The sequence below is a fragment of the Eschscholzia californica genome, unplaced genomic scaffold (assembly GCF_041429995.1).
Source record: "Eschscholzia californica isolate CP2 unplaced genomic scaffold, dmEscCali1.0.p SCAF_3, whole genome shotgun sequence".
Taxonomy (NCBI): Eukaryota; Viridiplantae; Streptophyta; class Magnoliopsida; order Ranunculales; family Papaveraceae; genus Eschscholzia; species Eschscholzia californica.
The window spans coordinates 60,130,027-60,155,592 of NW_028238420.1; the positions used below are offsets into that span (position 1 = coordinate 60,130,027).

The 25,566-nt window shown below is 35.5% G+C and overlaps 2 protein-coding genes and 1 non-coding gene across 3 annotated transcripts; all 3 read left to right on the forward strand.

Moving 5' to 3' along the window:
• Positions 1 to 958: 958 nt before the first annotated feature.
• LOC147552663 (COP9 signalosome complex subunit 1-like) lies at positions 959 to 5,978 on the forward strand. Its single transcript, XM_086667500.1, has 6 exons — positions 959 to 1,426; positions 2,747 to 3,061; positions 3,729 to 3,845; positions 3,949 to 4,034; positions 4,505 to 4,739; positions 5,504 to 5,978. Exons 1-6 carry the CDS (start codon positions 1,046 to 1,048, stop codon positions 5,678 to 5,680), a joined length of 1,311 nt encoding a protein of 436 aa, XP_086523626.1. The 5' UTR covers positions 959 to 1,045; the 3' UTR covers positions 5,681 to 5,978.
• A 5,140-nt stretch (positions 5,979 to 11,118) lies between these two features.
• On the forward strand, positions 11,119 to 17,504 carry LOC147552664 (uncharacterized). Its single transcript, XM_086667499.1, has 14 exons — positions 11,119 to 11,620; positions 12,453 to 12,849; positions 12,995 to 13,117; positions 13,489 to 14,092; positions 14,424 to 14,464; positions 14,577 to 14,645; positions 14,751 to 14,851; positions 15,300 to 15,378; positions 15,499 to 15,597; positions 15,686 to 15,754; positions 16,383 to 16,432; positions 16,522 to 16,603; positions 16,872 to 16,966; positions 17,070 to 17,504. Exons 1-14 carry the CDS (start codon positions 11,301 to 11,303, stop codon positions 17,170 to 17,172), a joined length of 2,232 nt encoding a protein of 743 aa, XP_086523625.1. The 5' UTR covers positions 11,119 to 11,300; the 3' UTR covers positions 17,173 to 17,504.
• A 7,675-nt stretch (positions 17,505 to 25,179) lies between these two features.
• On the forward strand, positions 25,180 to 25,253 carry TRNAV-AAC (transfer RNA valine (anticodon AAC)). Its single transcript has one exon. It is a non-coding gene; the product is annotated as a tRNA-Val (tRNA).
• Positions 25,254 to 25,566: the final 313 nt, after the last annotated feature.

The following is a 25,566-nucleotide window of genomic DNA, read 5'->3' on the forward strand; positions in this document are numbered from 1 at the left end:
GTGTCACTTGGGATTTTTAAGATTTTGTTAAAATGTCTTCTCTTATGGGACGCTCTATTTGACACTTTATGATGATGTCGATGCATTTATTATAGACTCGCAAGAGAAACACTCTAAAATTAAATTGTTTTCTTGAGACTCTCTAAGTGTTACTCTAAAATTTAAATTAACAGAAATTCTTGTTTTTTAACTACTTTTTTCTTATTGAATTTAAGAGTGACATGTGTATTAAGTAGAGGTATTTTAGAGATCTCCATTGGAGACAAAAAAAAATGTTTAGAGTGTCTCACTATTTCCGCTTAAGAGCATGTCCAATGGGACACTCAAACTATAAAACTTAATTAGTCCTAGAGTGCCACATGCACCAACGGACTACCCGACCACCACCATTCTCTCTCTCCATCTATCTTTACCTCTCTCTCTCTTTTCACTTTCTTCGTCCTCAATGAATGGATTACCTCATAGAACGTTTCAGTTAAGATCCTCATCAAGAATAAATACTCTTTGGAACCCGCGATGGTGGTTATTCGTGTCAACAACAAAGGAAGTTCTCTGATTTCAACAGAGAGATGAAAAGATACTAGACATAGAGATGGGAGAGAGTGGAGAGAGATGGGATGACTATTATGTTGGAGGTGCCAAAGGGCAAAGATGGTGGTTAACGGTGAAGATGCGAGAGAGAGATAAACACGTTGGTTGAACCACTGTCGGTTGCCAGTTCATCTTCTTCTTTGTTTATGGTTGTATGAGCAATCGTTGTGCATTTGACCAATTTAGAAACTCTAAATTTGGGTTGTAACTCTTCCCAAACAAGAAAGGTCAATTTGGGGATGAAAATGATGACCTGACAGTTTAAGAAAGAAATTGGTAGTAAACGATTTAACGATATCACACTGGTAAAGAAAAAAGGGATCGAAAAGACTATTGTTCACAAATAAGGGGCTAAATATGAATCAGGCCAAAAAATATATAAGAGCTGAAACTGAATCAAACCATTTTAAGAAGTGAAAGAGAAATTTATCTAGGGTTTGCCAGTAGAGAAGAAATGGAAGGCGATGAAGAAACAACAATGATAGACGAGATTTATTCTAATGGAGCTGACGATGAACGAAGTAAACCAATCGTAAGCTCTGAACAGTTGGATATTGAAGCTTACGCGAATTTATACAGTGGAAGAACAAAAATCACTAGACTACTTTTCATAGCTGATAATTGCGGAAATGAAGTTATGAAAATGGAAGCTCTACGAATCGCTTTTGATGAGGTCAAGAAAGGTAAAAATACTCAGTTATTTAAAGAGATTGTAGAGAAGATTGATGGAAAATTAGGTCCTGCTTATGATATGGATAAAGCTTGGGTTGATACTATTGATCGAAAAGCTGCTTTAAGGAAAGAGAAACTCAATAATGAGCTTAATACTTACAAGGTACTCCATGTTTCTAGTTAGTTTCTTCTTCTTCTTTTTCCCTGTAAATTGATTAACTGAATTGATTTGATTAGACATGTTAATTCTCAGTTTCATGAGGTGTTTCAAGTTAGTTTGAGGTTATTTGGTGTCTGCTTCAAGCTTTTATGCTTTGATTTATGAAAGTATATCCTATTTACTAGGGGTATAGGACCTTATGAAAGCTCAGGAAAAGGATTGATGCCTTTGCCATTCCATGAGTTCATGGTTAAAAATATATGCAGTTTGACAAAGATGAAAATGGGCTGAAACTAGATTCAGCTGAAGATGCGATTAGGGTGGTATGAAGTTTCATACAGATTTGATGACTGAGGGTGACATCAACACTACAAAACTTTCATGCTTAATGTGGTCTAGGGTTTGCACAAATTACTGTGGGTATAGTTCATTAACATGGATTGAGTTCGAAATCACCTGTTCAGCATCGTATAACACATTCCGTTTGTTTTGTTTAAGTTGATACTTGATACTTCAAGAGGAAAGTGCTTATTGAAGATATCATATTGAGGTTGATGCATCCTCTGATCTGCATATTGCAAGTGTAGATCAGAAGGATTCGGTTATATTCCTACCCAGTTACCCTAACTATAGGAAAATAAGTAACTCGAGAAAGATATCATTCGGTAATCATGCATACACACCCTAGAGTCTAGAAGTGTATACATTTTGATAACGGTATTGCATATATTATGTGATGTTCAAGTTAATGCTCTATACCCCCATTAATAACGGTTCCTTTGCTATATTCTTCATTACAACTTCTTGAGTTTCAGAAACGCAAAGAATTAGTTTTCGAATTACTTATTGTTATTTAGACTATGATTCTGTTCATTAATAAAAACTTGTTTCAGAGATACATTTGCAAAAATGCTGTATCGTCTTTAGTAGTTTTCATTTGTAGGGAAAGTGACATTTTTTTCAATTGTTTTCTCCTTATATTCGTATTCTCTTTTGGTTCGTACATGTATAATTTCTGCCAGGTTCTTACACAACTAGTTTTTCAGACTATTGTTGCATAACAATTTTTCTCAGTAGATGTTCCTTCACTTTTTTGCATTTTTGAAGTTTGAATGCACACATTCTGTGCCTGACTATTAGTTGATGTACTATAGTAGAAATTTGTCCTTTTCTTTTGCTCATACTAAAACTAAGATTGGGGTTTGGGGTACCTGGTATCTTCATCAATCTTGTGTAGTGATCAACACGTTTTTAAATAGATTTTATTTTTTGTCTTATTTCGTTTTCATGAACTTGCATTTACTGTCAACTATTTCCGGGCAGACAAATTTGATCAAAGAGAGCATTAGAACGGCATACAATGATTTCGGAGATTTTCACTATGCTCATGGTGCGCTTGGGGATGCTTTTAAGAACTATGTCTCTAGTCGTGATTATTGTACTACATCAAAACACATCACTCAGATGTGTTTGAACATAATATTAGTCAGCATTGGGATGAGCCAATTCTCCAATGTTGCAAATTATGTTGGTAAGGCAGAACAAACACCTCTGGACCCTGTTACCGTAGCAAAACTGCGATGTGCTGCTGGACTGGCACATTTGGAGAATAAAAAGTATAAACTTGCTGCTCGCAAGGTTTGTTTTCTTATCTATCTTTGTCGTTATATCTGTAAATTGAGTTATATACTAGTTAAATTGATGTAGGAATGTATGTTAGGCTTTCTAATCCTTTTCCCATTTTAGGGTCTGATCATGGTCATTTGTCTTATTTAGATTTGCTCCTTTTGTTTGGTTTTCTTTGTGGTAGTAGTTTCTAATTTCACCAGGTGAAAAGTAAAGGCTTCCTCGGAAATATAAGATTTACCCTTTTGTGCCTAAATTTTTGTTCTCCTCAACTAGATCATTATTAGTATAACGAAATGGTTCAAAATGGTTGGGAGTCTATGAGGTAGCTCAACTAAAGGAGGAAGACGTCAAAGGAATGCTATATCACCATAGTAGAAGACTAAAGATGACAGCATCTCTGTCGTTCTATGATTTTGTTTTTAATTGGGAGAATAGTGTACTAGAACGATATAAACCTCAATTAGCTCTGTAACCCATGTTCTCAAACACACAATCGTTTTCAATATATTAATTCAAATCATTCAAAAAAGTCTATGAGGCAGCTCGTATACTGTTTAATTTCTTTCTATTGTCACTTTTGAATTCACTTTGTTCAACTTTGTTGGTGTGTTTGACCATGCTTTACTATTCCTCTGATATATCGTCGCACCATCTAATTACTGCTCTTTAAATGCAGTTCTTGGAAACAGGTTCAGAACTGGGGAGTAGCTACACAGAAGTGATTGCGCCTCAAGATGTTGCAATATATGGGGGCCTTTGTGCACTTGCAACCTTTGACAGGACAGAGTTAAAGGCATCACTCTAATTTTTTTCCTTAAAATTGTGATGTTCTAGTTCAGAATTTCGAGTGAGAAATCAGACTTACTTATATTTGCCTATGCACGTATATTTTGCAGAACAAGGTCATAGACAATGTCAACTTCAGAAATTTCTTAGAGCTAGTACCTGAAGTGAGAGAGATTATTAATGATTTCTATTCGAGGTAAATTATTATTAATAGAATCTGACCAAATTACTGAACTGTCTCTTTCATTGCTTTCATCATCCTGTAACCCTAGTTGCATAGACTTTATCTCCTTGTTTGATAGGAAACAATATGGGAAGTACTACTTCAGCTAATACTGTTTTTTTTTCCTTATTTTCCTTTTGAGTCCATCATTAGTGTCTTAGGCTCTTAGCCATTGTGCTTGCGAAGTGCCCGCCTACTGCGACCAGATAACTTTTTCTTATAAGATGCCGGAATGATTAATTTTATGAAAGAACAAATGGATCAGGGGGATTATAATTAATTCATCCAATCGAAAACATAACAGAACAAGGACCTAAATTATAGGAAGGGGTCATTTCTTACCAGTTCATCCAATTGTTTCTAACAATAAACACAGCTTCCCTTGTTTTAGTTGGATATAAACCTTGAACCCGTTTTTTGACTTAACTTCTTCTTCTCTGCAGCCGCTACGCTTCTTGCTTCGAGTACCTTGAAAATATGAAAGCCAATGTGTTGCTTGACATCCATTTATGCGATCATGTTGAGAAACTGTACAGTCAAATTCGCCACAAGGCTCTCATCCAATATACTCTTCCATTTGTTTCTGTTGACCTAAACATGATGGCTAGTGCATTTAAAACCTGTGTTGCTGGGTTGGAGAAAGAACTCAGAGCTTTAATTACAGAAAACCAGATCCAGGTATTTATGCTTCTCCAGTTTGTTGTCCAAGCCTTCATTTGAGATTGGAATTAGGTTGTCTTTAATTTGTGGTTACAACCAATTTATCTCGCATTATACTTGATCCAAGCAAGGTTGTTGGTGGCGAAAAGGCAAAAGCATGGATGACGGCTAATCGGCTATTCTTTTTTCAGAAATATTCATGATATATACTATTATACCTTTTACCTTTATATATGCGTATTTTATTACAACCCATTCAAGTACTCAACACAAAACTAAAGATTCAACATAGAAGAAAGAAAAGAAAAAATTAATCATGCTCACTTTAAGGTCACCTTGATCTTAGGCAACCCAAAATTTTCCCGTCACCCAGGCAACGGTTTTGACTATATATAGAGTCGGGCGGGCTCGGGCGCCCACATTATATAGATTTTATTCACACCTTATTATATTAATATATCTTCTAATTTACATTAGACAAAATAAATTTGATAATTAAGTCAATACAATAATCCAAGGAACTGAACACGTTATTATCTTATAGAGTAAATCTCCTAGTCTCTCCCACCCGAGGGGCCTATATTAAGACCACCAAACCCTGCTGTGCCTTGTACATGAGCATCATGTAATAATGTATGCCCTCCTTGTAGAAGATCATAATCTCACAGAGCTTATAACATCAAAAGTTTGTCAAAAAATGATTTCAGTTATCTACTGAGAGAGGGAAAGGCTATATAAATTGTAGGAAGTTTGTTTAACCATATATTTTAATTAAAGTGCAGGCTCGAATCGACTCACAGAATAAAATTCTGTATGCGCGACACGCCGATCAAAGGAATTCGACTTTCCAGCGCGTTTTACAGATGGGTGGAGAATTCGATTGTGATGTTAAGGCAATGCTGCTGAGAGCAAATCTTCTCAAGTGTGAAAAAAATCTTAGGCAATCAAGAAAATACTGAATCTTCATTACAGATTAGGAGTTCCAATTTATCCCCATTTGCTACTTATCTTATCAGTCCCTGAGAAGCTTTAGAAGTTCAAAAAACTAACAAAGGATGGTGAATCGTGCTGCAAGCACAAGAGATGAAATTTTGTAGTTGGTGTCTCTGATTTTTCAGAGGTAAATGTTTCTAATCATGTTCTTTTTTCTCAATCGTACTTCTTTTTGAGGTTATCTTTCACTACCAGGTATATGAAAAATGTAAAAAGAATGGGGTTATCTTTCTCTTCTATCTCTTCCAAGTAGTAGAGATCAAACTTTTTGTCCTTCATATTTTTAATCATTGTGGAGTATCAAATTAGGGATTAGAGTGCATATTTGGAGGGGTTTCTCTCAACCGAGCGGAACCCTACTTATGAAATTGAGAGAGATAGAAAACAAGTATGGATCTTTCTCAGCTCTTCTTCCAGTGGAGAACAGGGGGCCGGTCGCTCCTCTCCCACATAATAGAGAGAGAAAGAGAGGTCTCTTTCGTCTCTTCAATTTAGGAGGAGAGTTCTCTCTTCGATTTGCAGAAAAGGGGAGGATCCCTCTCTCTCTGCCAAAATTGTAGAGAGATTCTTATCTCTATGATTGCTTCCATCTCTCTCCATCCAGATCCCAGAGGAGATACCCATCCCTCTGATTTGCATGTTCCTCTCTCTTTCTTCTGTTATGAAGAGAGGCAGGCCCTCTTTCCCTTCTTTGTCTAAGGTGGCCATCAGCCTAGCTTTGGACAGTCAAGTCTTCATAAGTAATTTATGAAACAGAATGGGTTGATGAAAGGAAAAACAGAGGGGAGATGGAAAAATTAAATGAGAAGTTACAGAGATGTCAATTTTAGGTTCTTGTTGGTTAAACAAGGTGACCAATACGTGGACAACCAATTTTCTTATATGGACAACTATTTTCGGGTCAGGTACGAGTCAACTATATTTGACTTAGTTGACTTTGATTTAATAAAGGGACAACTCGACAAGGACTTGAATATTAACACTACTTAATCTAAGGACCATTAACAACTACAATAATTAAAAATAGAAAACCTTACTGTTCATCATCTTCTTCTTCTTTAAACCCTTGTTTCAAATTTACTACAGTAGCATTGTAGCAGTTTTCTTTCTGGATCGAACTTAAGCCATAGGTTAGGTTTTCATCCTGATATCAACCTTCAACTGACCAGTCGTATTTCTCGAAGAAGATGCATCCGGTAGCCAAATTTAAAATGATTTCTCCTTGATCTGGTTGATTTTGAGAAGGGAGACTAAATTTTAAAATGATTTCCAGAACATAGTTTTTTTTGTCGCTTTTACTTTTGTTTTGGGATCAGTTGGTCTATTAGGGTGAACTTCAGAAACCTTAAGATTGTGGGATTTCATTAAAGATACTGTTTTACTGATTTGGGGTTGGTTATAATTAAGGTGTTTTAATTGATATTGGAGAACTAAGTGAATAGATATGAGTATGCTCTTTTCTTTCTGAGCAGTTAAGTTATAGGTATATCATCATATTGGATTAGATGGATTTGGATTGACTTATTACTTGCTATTGCTTTGACCGATAGGGTTTTTTTTTGTTTTCTGTATCTCGAAAGACCCAAATTGGATTCTTCATTTAGGTTGGTTTTGTTTTGTTTTGTTTTTTTTTTTTTTTTTTTTTTTTTTTTTTTTTTTTTTTTTTTATACGTATTGACGTTTCGTTTCGTTTATGGATTGTTGATTATGTGTTGGGTGGATTGGAAGAGGAGATGAACACGCATAAAAATGTGCAACCCAAAGTTTTTCTCTCTCTAGAAATTTGTTGGTGATGAAGTAGTAGAAGAAGAAGACTAAAGTCTAAAGTTTATGGAAAAAAGAGGGAGGAGTTAAAATAAAATTTTAATTCTTAGGGAACTTAGAGTTAAAAATAGTAGATTGTTGTCCCTTTAAAAACTGTTGTCCATATAAAAATTTTAATTTTTCTAGTTGTCCACATAAAATAGTTGTCCATATAAGAAAATGGGTTGTCCACGTATTGGCCACCTTAAACAAGGGTGGGGAATGCCCTAACTTTCAGAGGAATTTAAGGTGGCCAGTTAGATTTCGCCCAATCAATCAAGAGAGTGTATTTGAGCTAAATTTGACCGTGTCGAACTCTGGGTGAAATTTGGGGTACATTGACATTCTTCTTAAGTTTCTAGATTTTTGCCATTGGTATGATCAGTTGTGTTTGGCAAAAAGGGTACAGAATGATGGTTTTGGCACCTATATTTATCTAAAAGAAATAATTTCTCCCTAAAAGTATTGATGGTGGGTTTTTCCATTCTGGAAGACCCAACTCCCACTGAGAGTTGAGATGGTTGGGATTTGTGGAAAAGAATTTTGGGTTTCAACTTTCAACAAAGATAGGTTTGGAGTCTCAGAGTGAGACGTTTGCAACCCAAATGACTTTTCTAATGAACTAAGCCCATCTATTTAGAGGATAGACAAGAGAAATTGTATCTCAAACATCAGTCTACTTCGAGTTGCATTTGTTTAGGTTTTCGGATTTAAGGTTCGCCTAAATATACTCATACATCTAAAGGCAATGAAAACTATGCTAAAGATTGTTATTTGTAAGATACTAATGCGAAATCAATAAAAGATGGTTTTCAAGCTGCACCAAACTTTAATTTGGTAACCTTTGAATATTTCGGTAGACGAGTAACCTTCAGTTACATTTTTAATTAAAAGAATAATAGAGATAGAGGAGAGAAACCCCGTTACAGTTATGACTTAGGTGCTGTTTGTTTTTTTATTTATGTCTGAATCTGAATTGGCTGAATCTGAATTGGCTGAACTGAATTGACTGAATCTGAATTGGCTGAATTATTTTGCAATTTTGATGTTTGTTTTTTAAATCTGAATTATAGAATCTGAATTAGGGTTTTGACTTTTATACCCCTAATTAATAAATTGGACCACAATAAAACCTAATCTCTTGACTTTATGAAAACCCTAGAAAGTTAGGATTTTATCCTCTTTTTACTCTCAGACCAGCCTCCATCTTTTAAAAAAAAAACCCATCCCATCTTCATCACTCTTTCTCCAGCAGATGGAAGCCTCCGACCGGATCTCTGAGCTCTCACCGGAATACAGGATCTATCTCTTTCTAATGGAAGTTATAGTTTTTACTAGATCTCTCTCTCTCTCTAATCATTTTGTGTTTTAAAATAGATCTAGTTACTTGGAGAACAATAACATCTGGGTTAATGGAAGTTATAGTTCTTGTTTATGTAAGAGAGTCGCGTCTTTTTCTCCTTTTACTGTCAACGGAAAAGTCATCTTCTGCGTTTATTTCAATGTTTTAAACCTAGTTGTTAGGTTTTATCAGGTTTGTGATGTAACAGTGTGGTCTGGTGGTGGTGGTGATGGTGTTGGTTTGGTCGGTGGTGGTGATGGTGTTTGTTTGGTCGGTGGTGTGATTGTTTTGGTTTGGCCGGCGGTGGTGTGATTGTTTTGGTTTGGCCGGTGGTGGTGTGATTGTTTTGGTTTGGCCGGTGGTGGTGTGATTGTTTTGGTTTGGCCGGTGGTGGTGGTTTTGGCTAGTGTTGGTGGCGGTGGTGGTTTTGGTCGGTGGTGGTTTTGGGTGGTGGTGGTTTTGGTTTTGGGCGGTGGTGATGGTGGTTTTTGTTTTGGTTTGGCCGGTGGTTTGGTTGGATGTGAAATTTTGAATATGGCAAAACATTAAATCACAGGGACAGAAGGGTCATTTGACATATTTCAGACATTTAGCTTATATTTCAGACTTGTTTTGAAGTCTGAAATATGTAGGCTCTTTTTCAGCCCATTCAGACCTCAACTCAATTCAGTTAAAATTTCAGATTTCTTTAAATTAAAAAACAAACATCTGAAATCTGAATTGGAACCCAATTCAGATTTCAGATCTGAAAAAACTAAAAAACAAACAGCACCTTAGTCACTTAGGAAAATAAGAAGTGAGAACGACCAAAACAATATTATATTTTCTTAGATTTTTTTTTTTTTTTGTTGAAATATTATATTTTCTTAGATGGTGGAAGGTTGGATGGGCTGCATCAGGGACCAAATAGGTGTCCCATTAGTCACCAATTAACTGACTCCTCCATGACTTCATACAAGAAGACGATAAACAAAAACTTGTTGGATAAGTGGAAGATGGGCAACACATCTCCTTCATTCAGATATTAAATCATTAATGATACACGTCATAAGACAAATGTTATATCTTCCTTCGTGCAAATTAACTAACACAAAAAACGATTTGTCTATTCCAAGAAAAAAAATAAGATTTGTCATCATATGCGAGATGGTACTCTTGAGTGTGGTGGTTTTCCTTGAAAAGAGATTTTGACGGAAATTATAAATCTAAATGAAGTAAAAAATAGATGCAGATGGCTTTTTAACTTCTTTCTCTAAGCTCTATACATCAAGCGTAGCTCATATATTTACACAAAAAGAAGTGTCAGCTCGTATAATTTTGTTTTATCTTCGTGATATTATCTATATCATACTATATTATGATTGTGATGTAATCTCGAAGTTATTTACTAATGTACTCATTCTTTCAACAGAAAAAAAAATTATGTACTTAGTTTATCCTTTAAAATATCCGTGCTTTTAGTGATTATGAACTATGTTTCAAACTTCCCAACAAATATGACCATTTGGAAATGTGTTCATTTTGTAGATGACTTTGTATTATGAGTGATGATAATATAAAAATAATTTTTGGGTTTAGGGTCTAAAAACCCACCCATATAAAAATAAACATAATAAGATCTTGCAACTTTAAATTAATTATATAAAATTAGAAGACACAACTCCAAAGTACAATATAATTGGAATGCTGTTGAGTGTAAGTAACCTAATTAAAGTTTTTAAATATTGTTTATTAATGCTATCAAAAGTCTACACCCCTATAATATTATGCTTAAAAATAAAGATATTAGGGATGAATTGGTAAAATCTTATGTCACCTCTCTATTTTGGTAAATTTTAGATATGTTAGGCTTTTGAACAAAAGACCACAATGTTTGATTGGAGAAAAATTAAATGTTATTTCTTGTTACTCTTTTTTTCTTCTTACAAATTAATTAAAACTATTAAGTATTGGTGAAGGGACCGGCAACGACTGAACCAGCCATGGCTCCACAAGACAACGTCTAGAATCGCAACGACAACAGTTGGACCACTGCCATGGAATTTCTATATCCCGACCTTTGTGCTCTGTGCAGGGCAACCGTGCCCATGGCGTGTTACCACGGTCCGTTGAACACCACTAGTCGACTACTTTGAGAGAGGCCCATTAACAATAGGGGCGCCTTTAGAACTCGAGTAGTCATTTGTGATTGGAGGACTCGTGTCAACAAGAAAATGGTCAAGTTTCAAATTTAGCCTTTCATTTGTCAACTTTACCACGCGTCTGAATTTCAATTGGTTTTAAACGCGGCAGAGTATAGGTGTTCCTTTCTTTTCAGTTTTGTCCAAACAGATTTAGAGAGAGAAACTCTGTTACTAGTAGATATTTTAGCAATTCAGAGCTTTATTAGAGTGAAATCAGTTTGTTCAATTGATCTCTCTAACCTATACTTACTGATTTTAATGGCGAATGAGGATGCATCGACTGCTTTATACAGACTCTTAATGAATCGGTTCGTAGCTTTAGAAGCAAGTCACTCTAAACTCAGAGACCAGTTCAGGACAGTGTTGATTGAGAAAGAGGAACAAGGACAGAGAAGAAAAGAAGAAGAAGAAGAAGAAGAAGAAGAATGGTCAGGTTCCGATGAGTCTCCGTCTGATTCCGGTTGGGCAAATCACTTGACTGGTTTTTTCACGTCAAGAAGGCCATACAGTAATATTTTGCAGTGTATGGGACATGCTGTTCATATATGTAGGGCTTCTGATGGGAAGATCATTTACTGGTAAAACCTAAAAATTCCTTTTTTTACTTGAAATCCGAAAGCAAATCATACCCCACTATAATTTTGACTGTTTCTTGATTGCCCATATTATAATTTTGACTATTTATGAATTTGAGCTTAGTCATGTCTGGTTTCAAATTTCAATAGTAAATGATGGCTAAATATTCAGCTATAGTTAACATCAAAGAGCATTCTATATATTAGTTTGAACCAAATTGGGTTTATATTGTTTGACAATCTGAATAATTTTAACAATCTGATCCCACTAAATCCCAATTGATGTTGTAATTAGTGTAGAATGGGCTAATTTTAGTACATGGGGTCAGGCTAATGTTTCTGGACGTGCCATATGATCTATTTTCTAATTTTGAAATGAAGTTATAATTTGTTAGTTTGAAGGTAGGATTTTTATTATGTAACTGTACAAATAAGAAAGGGGTTCTGAAAGGAATTATAGTTCATGATAATAAGTAATGGGAAGAAATTTTTTTGGTGTTCTTGGTAAGGGACTAGTGATTCTAGAGAGTGACTGGGACCGGCCATGGCCGGTCCTAGAGTTCCAAACATAAATCGTGAAATATATTACATGTGTATAGGGGACTTCTGAAGAAATGAAAGTCGCTTATAGGTAGGTTCAGGCTCGGATCTGAATCATCTGATATATATATATACTTTTTTAGAGGAAGGAACCATCTGATAGATAATCCAATCTTATTGGGCCATAGATCATGGCATCTGTATGTAATTCTGCAAGAATGAGTTGCCTTTTTAAGTTAATGAGGGCAAAGAAGTTCGCAAGTGTCTATAGCTAATGAAGTATTCGTGGTTTCAGGAACCGTGCGGCAGAAAACCTCTATGGATGGAAGCACTCCGAAGTAATTGGTCAAAGACCATCTGATTTACTTATAGAGGACAATTTCCATGCATCACTGAACAAAGTCATTGAAAAATGGACGAGTGGTCAATCGTGGTCAGGTCAGTTACCTTTTAGGAAGAGGTCTGATGAGATATTTATGGCGCTTGTGACAAAAAGCCCACTATATGAAGATGATGTGCTTGTTGGTGTTATTACTGTCTCAAGTGATGCAGCTATATTTAATATGATAAACCAGGATAAGATAAAAACTTATCGAGATGATGCCTATGTTGACAATAGAGAAGGGCGATTTAACTTGAAAAAGATTCCATGGCTACCAAAGCCACAGATTTCTTCATCTGTTTCTTCTCTGGTGCTTATGTTTTAAACTAGCTTTTATCTTTAACTTCTCTTATATACTCATATCTGTAAATATTTATTTTTAAAATATTCTTTCTATCGCTGTTTATTCATTCTTATCCTAAGTACTCACCTGGATTAAGATTTTGAAATGACAGGCTTCAAAAGTGTTTTCTCGTCAACATAGAGACGACGATGATGATTCTGGTTCATATATAAGTACTAGCAGAGGGGAGTTGGTAGAAAACGAAGATAATGAACCTGTGAGGGCTACAAAACAAGTAAGCATCGCGCTTTTAATACTACACTCCACTTAGTTCGGTAACGAGGAACTATAACGAACATTTTAAGTATTTAACTCTTTCCTGGGACTAAAGCCCAATTTCAGTTCGCATGTTGGAACAAAATCTACTGAGAAGAAAAGTGAACCTGAAGCTGGATCTCTATTAGGATCCATTCGCTCTTCCAAACTTGTAATTATGTTCAAATATTCGACACAGTTTTCCAATATCACTCTGAAGTTAAACCATCGAATAATAACTATCTTCCCATGCAATTCATGCTTTGGTGTATCTTACAGTCTTATGATCCCACTTCATGTTTTATATTGACATGTTTCTAAGAAAAATCCCCTAAACATCCTAATCTGCAGGCAGCAAAACTCCTAGAGAAGTTGAATGTGGGAGGAAGTGACAGACAAGATAATCGAAATTCTCCAGTTCAGAGTTCAGCTGACTATTCTGCAAAAAGTGCTAGAGGAAGGGCTATGAACTTTTCTAGTTTCTCAAGGGAGTCATCTGTAGAACGTTCAGATTTTGTTACAGACAAAAGAGAAGCAACTTCTGTCAAAAGAAATCCTTTTCATACCAATGAATGTGAATATCTGGATCAGGAAAGGCTCAAGAATCAGAATCTATGCAAGGAAGATTTGTGGGTAAGAAACAAAAATCGATTTGCAAAATCTTGGTTAGAGTGTCAAGAGTGCTGTCAATTGCCTATACATGGAAATTCTTTTCATCAATTACCATCCGAGCATGATGGGAAGGAGGAATCACTGCCTAATTTAGAGAACTCAAATGAAGCATTTGAAGACAAGACTAAAGTACCCAAAAGACTAGAAGTTACACAATCTTCTGCGTTAATGAGCTCAGAAGATTCCAGTGGTAGTAGCCATGAAAATTTAACAACAAATGGAAATAACTTCGATTGTGAAGTTCATTGGGACGACCTAGATTTAGCAGAAGAAATCGGGCAAGGTAAATATTTGTTTACTTCATTTGCCTTAAATCGCAATTCTAATGTGTGTGTGTGTGTGTGTGTCCTTTTGGACTGCTGGGGATCATGGACAGAACCACTAGTAAGCTAGATTAGGTTGAAGTCTTGCGAGGTTACTAGTGGTACTCTTTTGAGGGGCCCCAATGTTACTACTTTTTCGAGTTCATACCAGTTAGCCCATATAGACCAGAACCCCTCTAAAAAAATTAATTGTCTCCCCCTCTTAGATTGAGAGTGGTTGTCTGAAGATAAAGCTAAGCCTGTACCAAAAAGGGTACATAATTTGTTTTCCTTATCTACCCCAACTTTCAGGTGCATTTGCTGCTGTATACCGAGGAATTTGGAATGGATCGGTAGATGCTCTAATTTATTATTTCTTTACTTCTTTATCACTTCAACAGAAATAATAGCGAGCTCTAAATGAATCTACAAAACTTTACAATTTTATCTTTTTATATTCGTAAGGATGTAGCGGTTAAATTGTATACCGAAAGTGAATATCAGGAGGCTACTTTACTGGACTACAAAAAAGAGGTTAGCACTTGAGACAATATAATCCTTAATACTGGAACTCCTTCAAGATTTCTAAATTTTGTAGGTCGACGAAACCAGAATTTGATTTGAGATTCTTATTTTCAGGTTGCTATTATGCAGAGATTGAGACATCCGAATGTGTTACTATTTATGGGAGCTGTATACTCTCCTGAACGACTTGCCATTGTGACCGAGTTCCTACCCAGGTAATAAAAATGGATTTTCCCTATGTAACATGAATATTCATTTTAGTATTTTGTTTTGCCCTGACAAACGAGTACTCATATGCGATACCCAGACACTTGTCGATTACGTTCTGTTACTTCAATTGGTAAAATATAAGATTTGTATGATTTGTATTTCTATCTCGAGAGTTTTTAAGTTATCATATACGATAAATGATACTGGTTCCTGGAATGATATCCATCAAAATTCCTTTTCTAAGAAGAGAAAAACAAAAGTTTCTAATAATTATTTACTAAAGCTAATTGTTCAGATTGATCCTGATGAAAACTCGAAAGTGTTTGTTCTTACTATGATTCAATCATCTAATGGCTGATAAAAAGTTCACATTCGGTATAAAGTCCATTCCTTGATTTTTCATGTTTACTTCATGTAGCTTATCTTTCATAGTTATTCTGTTTAAATGAGCAGGGGCAGTCTCTTCAAAGTTCTACATAAGAGTAATCAAGCATTAGATATGAAACGGCGTCTGAGGATGGCCCTTGATGTTGTGTGTTTCCTACATCCTTCAACTTTTCTTTTCTTAAGTTTGTTTCACAGGAAGCCGTAATATTGTTTTGTCAATCTTGTGACAGTATTCGCTGATTCTTTTCTGATAAACTTGTTACAGGTTAGAGGTATGAATTATTTGCATCACCGAAACCCACCCATATTACATAGAGACCTGAAATCTTCAAACTTACTCGTTGACAAAAACTGGAATGTTAAGGTATGATTGTTATATTTACATACTTCATGAAACTTTGCCGGATGAATGTTTAGTTGTTTATTTAAGTAAGATATTCTCCTTTCACCAGGTTGGTGACTTTGGTTTATCAAAATGGAAGCATTCAACCTTTGTGACAGCAAGATCTGGAAGAGGAACTGTGAGTAAATTCCTCATCGCACTGTGTTCTCTTATCTTCTTAACTAGGCCATCGGGATCATTACTAGTATTAACTTTGCAGACATCCAACTCAAAAACAATTAGCAATGAGTAAAGAAGCTCTAGATATTGCATATTTGGATGATCATGGGACTTTCCTTTGTCCATGTCGGGCTATTCTCGCCCCCTCCCCCCCTCGCGTGCTGCACTGTTTTTAATCTAAAAGGAACTTTTTTATTATTGATGTGCAATTGTGGCATATCACATCTTGGCCTAGTTTTCATAGGTCTTTAGATATCCAACTTTAAACCATTACCAATCAGTGAAGAAGCACTAGATATTATGTTCTTGGTCTTGACACTTCTCTTTGTCCGCGTGGGACTATTCTCATGCGAGAAACTTGTGTCTGGCTTGGTGGTTACAGCCCGAGCTGTAAACGGTAGTAAACATGCTTTAAAATTGACCCTTCTTTCGATGTTTCTGTCTTGATTTTTATCTGTGCAACTTTGGAAAGTTAGTGTGTTGCATTTTATGCAACTAGTATTGTATTTAAGTTAATACATTACTACTTTAAATAAGCGGTTTTTAGCATTTCTTTTTTGTTTATAAAGTTCTTATTCCTGATGCAGCCACAATGGATGGCCCCCGAAGTCCTCCGAAACGAACCATCAAATGAAAAGTAGGGAGACAGTGAGAATTTATATTACTATGTTTTTTCTGTTTCCTCCATCAACTGACAAGTCTAGTCTTCATCTCACACTTAAACAGGTCAGACGTGTTTAGTTTTGGTGTAATTCTTTGGGAACTAGTGACCGCGTCAATTCCATGGAGGCAACTAAACTCTCTACAGGTATTTCCTCTCCCACCTAATGATAAGTCAAGTACCCGTTAAAACTTCTTATAATCTTTTTCGAAGAAGAAAAAGAGGGATTTTGTACCTTTCTTAACAACATCCTCATTTTGCTGAAAAAGCAATTGCAGAAGACGTTTTTTCGTAACTTATAAGTAATGATCATTGACAAGTTCGTAGTTTTATCTTCTTCCAACTATTGGCGTAGTAACTTAAAGAAAGCTGACAAGAATTCAGCTCGTTTGACAATTGCGTTTTTTGTTTGAAGGTTGTTGGTGTTGTAGGCTTCATGGACCGCAGACTAGATATCCCTGATACCCTAGATCCACAACTCTCATCCATTATTCATGACTGTTGGCATAGGTATTTTCGATCTTTCACCTCTTTACTTTATTCAGTACTACAGCAGTATGAGAATCAACAAGAACCCAACTCATTTTTTGTTGTTGTTGTTGAAACCAAGCAGTGAACCTGATCGCCGACCTTCATTCAAAGACTTAATACCAAGAATGACAGATTTGATTCGAACATTAACAACTACAGCAACCCAAAAGAGCTTGAAATCTTAAATGGCTAAGAAATTTTTGGCCAAACTCAAGTAGTTCTTAGCCAATTCATCAATGAAATTATTGGTAGAAGTTTTCACAGAAAAGGTAGAATAAACGAGATAATATACAGGAAACAGTCTTAGTTGATTTGGAACATAACTAATAAGCTCTTGGAGAAGATCATTACGACTGCAGTGACGTGTAATGCTTATGTGACGCTGAGTTAGCAGTAAAGGTCTGGTCGAGTCACTTGTTGTTTACCCACCCTTGGTGTAGGGGAAATCAACCTAGACATTTGATTTGTTGTAATAGATACTTTTTATTAATCATAATTTATCGATCTTTGGTGTTTATAAGATGATAAACTCACACTTATATTTCTACTAGGTACATATTTTGTCGTTGTATAAGAAACTGAACAAAACCAAGAACGGCTAATTAGCAAATTTAAAGTTTCTTATAGTCTGAGACATTGTTTTCAAGTTAGTTCTTCAAACGGAGTCTAGTCTATATACCATCAAGAATTTCTCGTCAAATTGAAGACTCCATGAGTTATAGTTTTCTCTTGAAGTTGATTCTGATTTGGTCGTCTGTTCATCTTATAAGGCTTTGTTTATGTTATAATTCTTTTTAAGTGTATAACAAGCTGGTTTCGTGGTGTAGTTGGTTATCACGTCAGTCTAACACACTGTATGTAGTTAACGGCCCAACTGACAGAACTGTCACTTGTGGTAGCCATCTCGTTTGAAGGACAAAATAAGGGGCTAAGTTGTAAACTAGAGGGTGTTTGATTTTTTAGCACTTACAAGTGCTACCACTTACTAAGTGATAATCACTTAGTAAGTGATATCAAATGTAAGTGCTATGGCGTTTGTTTTCCATCGGTTCTAAGTGCTTGATTTTAATTTTTATATTAATTTTAAATGTTATAAAAATGAAAAATTGTCTGTTTTAACCTTGGTGTATTTATACATTAGCATTTTATACTAATTCCTAATAAGTTCGATAGTTTAGGTAAAAGAAAATTACGGTTTACGAATGTTATGTCAAAAATATTAATCGTAAATAATTAAGAGTTATGAAGGTGAAAGAACTTAGTTGTATCATGGAGTTTGGGTGTTCCATGATTAGTGAAGGAAGAGATGTTAAAAAAAATTTAAGAGGGAAACTTAGGTGAATAATGAGTGAAGATAGAGAATAGTCATAGCGAAAGTCATAAAATGATTTTGTATTTATCAATTGTTTAAGATTTTCTTCTTAGTTAAAATTATATTGGTAATTACAATATTAGGAGAAGGATAGAAATGTCCTTTTTAGCACTTACAAAGTAAGTGCAGAATAATAAGCTCCAACTTGGAGCTTACTATTTTGCACTTACTTTGCCACCACTTAGAAGTGATTTTCACTTATTAAGTGAAAAAACAAACGACCTAAAATTGCCGGCCCGCACTTAATAAGTGAAAATCACTTAATAAGTGCAAAAATCAAACACCCTCTAAATAGGAGTTTTGTAGTCATCGAAGAACTCCAAAATGCAGGAAAACACATGGAAGGCCAGCGCTTTGGGGAAAGCTAAATAGTTTCCGGGGTGTGAAGACTTGGTCAAAAATTGGTCAATTTTGTTTGACAATTTTATTTAGGGGAAAGCAAAATATTTCTCCACCTCAGCTCACTCTCTCTCCACCTCAGCTCACTCTCTCCCACCTTGCCTCTTTATCTTCTCCGCTTAAGTCGCCGACCGGAAAATTTTTCGGCCGGCGACCATGAAAAAAAAAATGAGGGGTTGGGCAAAAGGCCCAAAATCAGCCCAACAATATGTATCAGGCCCACTGCAGATAAAGAATGAGGGGCAGGTCCAAAAAGTCAGGCTAGGGGTGGAATTTCCGAAACACCCTTCTTCTTTTTGAAATTTACGAAACGACCATCGAAAAATTCCCGGGAAACTCGAAAATTTCTGACAAATAATTTGACATGCCTCCCATCAGACTGTGTACTTTCCATAAATTCACAAAATTGCCACCGAAAAATTCCCGGGAAATGCGAATTTTTTTGAAAAATAGTCTGATGCACCTGACATTAAACCTTGTACTTTCCACGAATTTACAGAATTGCCATTACAAAATTTACCAACTTGCCATTTTCGTTCTTTTTTCCAGATTTATTTCTTATTTCTTTTTTATTTTCTCCCACACATATTTCTCTCTCCAATCTCAACAAATTTCGTTTTTTTTTTTTCCAGATTTATTTCTGATCTCTTTCCAATCTCAACAAATTTCTTCATTTTTTGTAGTATTTCATTGATTTGTATAAAGAAATTTTCTTGTGTACCGGGAACTATTTAGTGTACTGGTCATTTTTTAGATATGTACTACACATTTTTGTACTGGGAATTTTCTTGTGTACCGGGAATTGTTCTGTGTACAAGCCATTTGGTTATGTACTAGAAATTTTTGTAGTGGGAATTTTCTTGTGTACCGGGAATTGTTCTGTGTACACGCCATTTGGTTATGTACTAGACATTTTTGTACTGGGGAATTTTCTTGTGCAGCGGGAATTGTTCTATGTACTGGCCATTTGGTTTAGTACTACACTTTTGAACTGGGAATTTTCTCCTGTACTGGAAATGGTTCTGTGCACTGGACATTTGGTTATGTACTTTGATGTTTTTAGAGATGAAGAAGATAAAATGTGAAGCAAATAAGAGTGATGAAGAAGAAAAATAAGAACATAAAACTTTTAGAGAGAGAAAGACAGAAAACTTTAATGTTTTTAGAGATTGAAAGAGATGAAGAAGATAAAATGTGAAACAAAATAAGAATGATGAACACCCAAAAATGAGAACATAAAACTTTTAGAGAGAGTAAGAACAGAAAATTGATGTTTTTAGAGATTGAAAGAGATGAAGAAAATAAAATGTGAAACAAAAAAGAATGATGAACATTCAAAAATAAGAAAATAAAACTTTTAGAGAGAGAAAGAAAAGAAAATTTATGTTTTTAGAGATTGAAAGAGATGAAGAAGATAAAATGTGAAAAACAAAATAAGAATGATGAAGAAGATTTTTGGATGTATAAATAAGAAGAAAGAAGGAGTTGAAACAAAATATAATGGGAGGGATCCAAAAAAATTGGCTGAAATTTCGTCAAAAAATGGCGCCATTTTTGAATTTTCAGAAAATCTGAATGTTTCTCTGACATGACGTCATGTACGGGGAATTAATTGCTTCGCTGTCGTCCGTCAGATTGTCAGAAAACACAGAACTTTCCCGTGGAGGGGTAAAAGAGGGATAAATAAAATAAAAACCAGAAAACTGTGAGCTGTCCTGACAATTTGGACTGGGTTCTAATTTTTTTTTTGGGCTGGGGGTAATGCTTATTTACCCTCCATTTTTTGGGGCTCTCACTCAAAAATCCAAAAAAAATCACTCTCTCTCTCTCTAGAAACTCCGGCGAAAGGGGTTTCCCTTCGCCGGAGTTCCGGTCTGTTGAACCCCCTTCGCCGGAGTTTCTAGAGAGAGAGAGAGTGAAATTTTTTTTTTTTTTTTTCATGGTCGCCGGAAAATTCCTGCGACCTAATCGGAGAAGATAAAGAGGTGAGGTGGAGAGAGAGTGAGGTGAGGTGGAGTGTTTTTTTTTATTTCCCCTTAAAATTTATTTTCCCGGAAAATTTTTAAAATCTTACATATTCCTTTAAAATTTCACACTCCGGAAACTATTTAGCTTTCCCCAAAGCGCTGGCCCACATGGAATTGGACTTCGGGAATTTCCTCGCGATCTCCTTCAACATAAAGTTCATCAAGGTATGTAAATCTCGTATTACAATCTCTTTGTTGTTGGAAAATTTGAATTAGTTACTGATAACGTATTTTTGACTTCTTGTTTGTTTGTTAGTTATTTCTGTAAAATCATACTTTTTCTTTTTATCTCTTCATTTGGGTAGTTAGATTTTAGTTTAGGGTTTTAAGTTGATGGACACAGTGGATCATTTTGCTCCATTTAGTTCCTTCTGTTGGTATGTTTTCCCCTTCTCCATATCTTTATCTTTAGTTCAGAATCTCTACTTGACCAGGTTTCTCTACTATTGTGGCCATAGCTACTGCAAAAATGGGTTTTCTTTGCAGTGACAAGTGATCCTTAGTTCAACAAAAAAAAAAAGACAAGTGATCCTACATTTAAGCTGACCTAAACTAGAGGCCATCTAGTAATAATCTCTAAAATTTGTAATGCAAAGTAGTTGGTTCTCTCCCAAGTAACTTAGTGATGGCGGCCAACCACCTAGTCGGCCAGACTACTAGTGGGCCTAACGGCCAGGATCCTATATTAGCATAGTTTCCAGTTTAGTATTCAAGGTTTCCATGTTTAGAGTCCTGGCAATCAAGGAAAGTATCCTTAGTAGTTCCTTCTTTTTTATTTGAGTCCAACTAGGAAAAGTACAAACATCTGTATAAGAGAAGTCCAGTCTGCCTTGTTAAACACAATGAATTATCAAATACAAAAATTCTTGATTGCGGCTTCTTTGTTTACAGTTATTTCAGTTTATCTTTAGTTAATTATCGTTTCTCCTTTAGTTTTATTAATGAGTTCTACTACCTTTACGCTTCCGCCAAAGTCTACATCAACTCGTATAATGAACCTTCAAAATCCTGATCAGAAAAGAGTTCAAAAAAATTTCACCAACAAATCACCCAGAAAGAAATAGGGTTTTCAAATCACTATTCACGATCAACAACAAAGTGTGTGATTTCGTCATTGATAACGGCAGTGAAGAGAATATGATTTCTCACCGCCTTGTCACTGTTCTCAACCTTCCAACAACCGAACACCCGGTTTTATACAAAATCGGTTGGATTTCTAATCAAAAAGAGTTGTCGGTAAATCAACAATATACGTTCTCTTCCTCCATCGGTGCTCAATATCGCGATTCAATATGTTGTGACGTCGTGGACATGGATAATTGCCATATTGTCTTTGGGCGGCCGTAGATTTTTGACGTCGACGCTACACATCATCGCCGTGATAATACTTTCGAGTTTTCTTGGTTCCGAAAAAACCTAACGCTATTACCAATACTGGAAGGACTGGTTACTCCAGTCGAACCACCCCCACCCGCAACCGTGACAGCACCATTACCAAACTGAGGGTTCCTTCTAGCAACGAAGGATGTTTCACTAATCGAAACTGCACCGCACCTTTCGGTTCAATCATTACTCAATGAGTACAAGGATTTAATCCCCTCCATGTCCCCACCTTTACTCCCACCGTTACGGGACATTCAACACCAAATCGACCTTATTCCGGCAGAAAAATTACCAAACTTACCTCACCATAAGATGAGTCCACAGGAACAGAAGATACTACTAGAACAGGTTGAAGAATTGATGGATAAGGGTTTCATTCGAGAAAGTCTTAGTCCATGCGCAGTTCCAACACTATTGGGTCCCAAGAAAGACGGGACATGACGTATGTGTGTTGATAGTATAGCTATCAACAAGATTACGATTAAATATGGTTTTCCGATTCCTCGACTGGAAGATATGCTTGATCACTTAACGGGCGCTACTGTCTTCTCTAAAATCAATCTTAAAGCAGGTTATCATCACCTAACGGGCGCTACTGTCTTCTCTAAAGGAAGGTCTTTATGGGTGGCTAGTCATGCCTTTCGGTCTTTCTAATGCACCTAGCACGTTTATGCGTTTCATGAATCAGGTTCTCAAACCTTTCTTAAACAAATTCGTGGTCGTATATTTCGACGACATCCTCATCTTTAGTAAGTCCACAGATGACCACCTCAAACACATCCAAGCAGTTTTCGACGCCATGCGTCAGAATTCTTTATACATGAATGTTTTAAAGAGTCTTTTCTTCGTGGAAGAGGTTTATTTCTTGGGTTTTATTATCAACAAAGATGGCATGAAGGCCGATCATGCTAAAGTTCGAGCTATTTCAGAGTGGTCGACCCCTTCTTCACAATCTGAAGTTCGCAGTTTTAATGGATTAGCTTCTTTCTACCGGCGGGTTATACGGGATCTCAGTTCAATTATGGCTCCACTAACAGATTGCCTAAAGAAAGGCAAATTTTTATGGGGGCCACAACAGGAGGAAAGTTTTACTACCATTAAACAACGACTTTTTTCTGCAACAATGGTTTTAGCATTCCCCGATTTTTCTAAACTTCTTACAGGGGTTGAATTCGTCCTATTTACGGACCACAAGGCACTACAAACATTGAACGATCAACGAACAGCAAACGCAATGCATATGCGATGGATTTCGTACACTCAACGTTTCAATTTCGTGATTAAACACAAGTCTTGAACGTCCAACACGGTAGCTGACGCTTAAGCCGACGAGCGAGCCTTCTCACGACAATGACCGTCCACGTCTCGGGTTCTGACGTCATCACCGAACACTACAAAGATGATCCCGATTTCGGTTCGGTATGGGACGACTGCACCAATAACCGATCGTCATGTGAGTTTTTTATTGCCTTTGGTTATTTATTCCGTGGGCAGCAGTTGTGTATTCCTATTTCCTCCATTCGCGAACACATTATACGGGAACTACATAATGAAGGGCATGTTAGAAGAAGCAAAACAATAGCTTTGGTTTCCGAAAGATTTTACTGGCCAAAGCTAAAGCGTGACGCCTCTCGCCTTGTCAAAAGGTGTTATACATGTCAAACAAGTAAAGGCAAAACACAAAATACGAGTCTTTACACTCCTTTACCAACTCTGGTTAAATTAAAAATCTCGAGAATTTATAAATAATATTTATTAATTAAACTATGAATCTTTTAATAACTATATATATAATAACGTTTATAAAAAAATTATACATCGAAAGTTTTATAAATTAAGAGATTACTAAAATAAACACTTATCTATTTAAAATAGTAATAACCAAAAGATTATAAAGTGAATCTATCGATAAAAATATGATTTGTATAAAATAAATATTTTTATAAGTTAAGATTACGATAGGATCGTCTGCGGACGCTACAAGGACGCTTACATTCCTGTTGATTGCCAAATAAACAAGTCGTTCGACCTTGGCTCTAAAGTTATCGCTGTGGCATATGGTTCACCATATTCGTATGTCATGTTGTAAATGAAGTCAAAGCAAAATGTATGTTTTCAAGATTCATAATCACCTTCTGAAATTTACTTCACTTCATTGTTATAATTGTTTTTATGATTCTAAACTTTAGATCTCAGAAGATATAAACAAGGAAGGTTCTAAAAGACTCAAAGCACTAGCCAATATGTTAGAGAAGTGGTAAATTAAAATTCTTGGGAATTTATAAAAAAATATTTATTAATTAAACTAAGAAACTTTTAATAACTATATATATGTAATAATGTTTATAAAAAAATTATACATCGAAAGTTTTATAAATTAAGAGATTAATAAAATAAAAACTTATGTGTTTAAATAATAATGACCAAAAGATTATAAAGTGAATCTATCGATAAAAATATTATTTGTATAAAATAAATATTCTGATAAGTTAAGATTACAATATTAACAAATTGTATGTATTATTAAATATAAAAATAATATATAGAAAGGCTATTAAACAAATCTATTAATAACTAGTAATACTAAATAAATATTTCTTAATATAATAAAAATATGTATTAATTTACTTTTTCTTATTATATAAATATTAAATTGGTTTAAGTAGGATATAAGTTATCGTTACGTCAAAATGTATAATTTTATAAATATTTTTTGTTTTTTTTATCAATGAAAGATCATCGACAGTAATAGTTTTTCAACTTGTTCCCCGATAATGGACATAAATAAAAGAAAAATGTGCCAAGTGCATCCAAGATTTTAGGGAGATTATTCCGGAAAGTTGGAGTTGCGAAATCTAAGGGTGAGCAAAAACAGAACCAATCGGCCGAATCAAACCAAATCGAACCGAACCGATAAGTTTTTGGGCCGAGGCAAACCAAACCAAGTCGGTTGGCCACCGATGTCTTATTATACTGCTTTTATAAATTAATTCGAGATAGATCAGCCAAGTGGTTTCGTGGTGTAGTTGGTTATCACGTCAGTCTAACACACTGAAGGTCTCCGGTTCGAACCCGGGCGAAGCCATTTATCATTTTTCGTGTCAATTGTTGTTTGTGACGAGTTGAAAGGAACCCGAAATCCTTTGAACATTGGAGCATCTTCGGATTCGAATTGGAATTTTATATTGCTGTATGGTGAATCCCCTCCCCACTTTCTATTTCAAAATTCGAGTTCCTTATCATTGGTTTAGAAGCTCTAAATTCGAGTTCCTTATCATTTTTCTTCTTTACTCAGTTTGGTCATCTTTTTTTTGTTAAATATGAGTGTATGGAGGAACATATATCATCTTTCGCTAGCAAATTAGCAACTGGAAAACGCATATTAAAATCAGACTATC

What these genes read in the sequence shown, in the direction of transcription:
- LOC147552663 (XM_086667500.1), top strand. Translation starts at nt 1,046, where the DNA reads ATGGAAGGCGATGAAGAAACAACAATGATAGACGAGATTTATTCTAAT. An exon ending in ATGAGCTTAATACTTACAAG is followed by an intron (nt 1,427 to 2,746) that starts GTACTCCATGTT and finishes ATTTCCGGGCAG; the next exon opens with ACAAATTTGATCAAAGAGAG. An exon ending in ATTAATGATTTCTATTCGAG is followed by an intron (nt 4,035 to 4,504) that starts GTAAATTATTAT and finishes TCTTCTCTGCAG; the next exon opens with CCGCTACGCTTCTTGCTTCG.
- LOC147552664 (XM_086667499.1), top strand. Translation starts at nt 11,301, where the DNA reads ATGGCGAATGAGGATGCATCGACTGCTTTATACAGACTCTTAATGAAT. An exon ending in AGCAGAAGAAATCGGGCAAG is followed by an intron (nt 14,093 to 14,423) that starts GTAAATATTTGT and finishes CCCAACTTTCAG; the next exon opens with GTGCATTTGCTGCTGTATAC. An exon ending in CAAGATCTGGAAGAGGAACT is followed by an intron (nt 15,755 to 16,382) that starts GTGAGTAAATTC and finishes TTCCTGATGCAG; the next exon opens with CCACAATGGATGGCCCCCGA.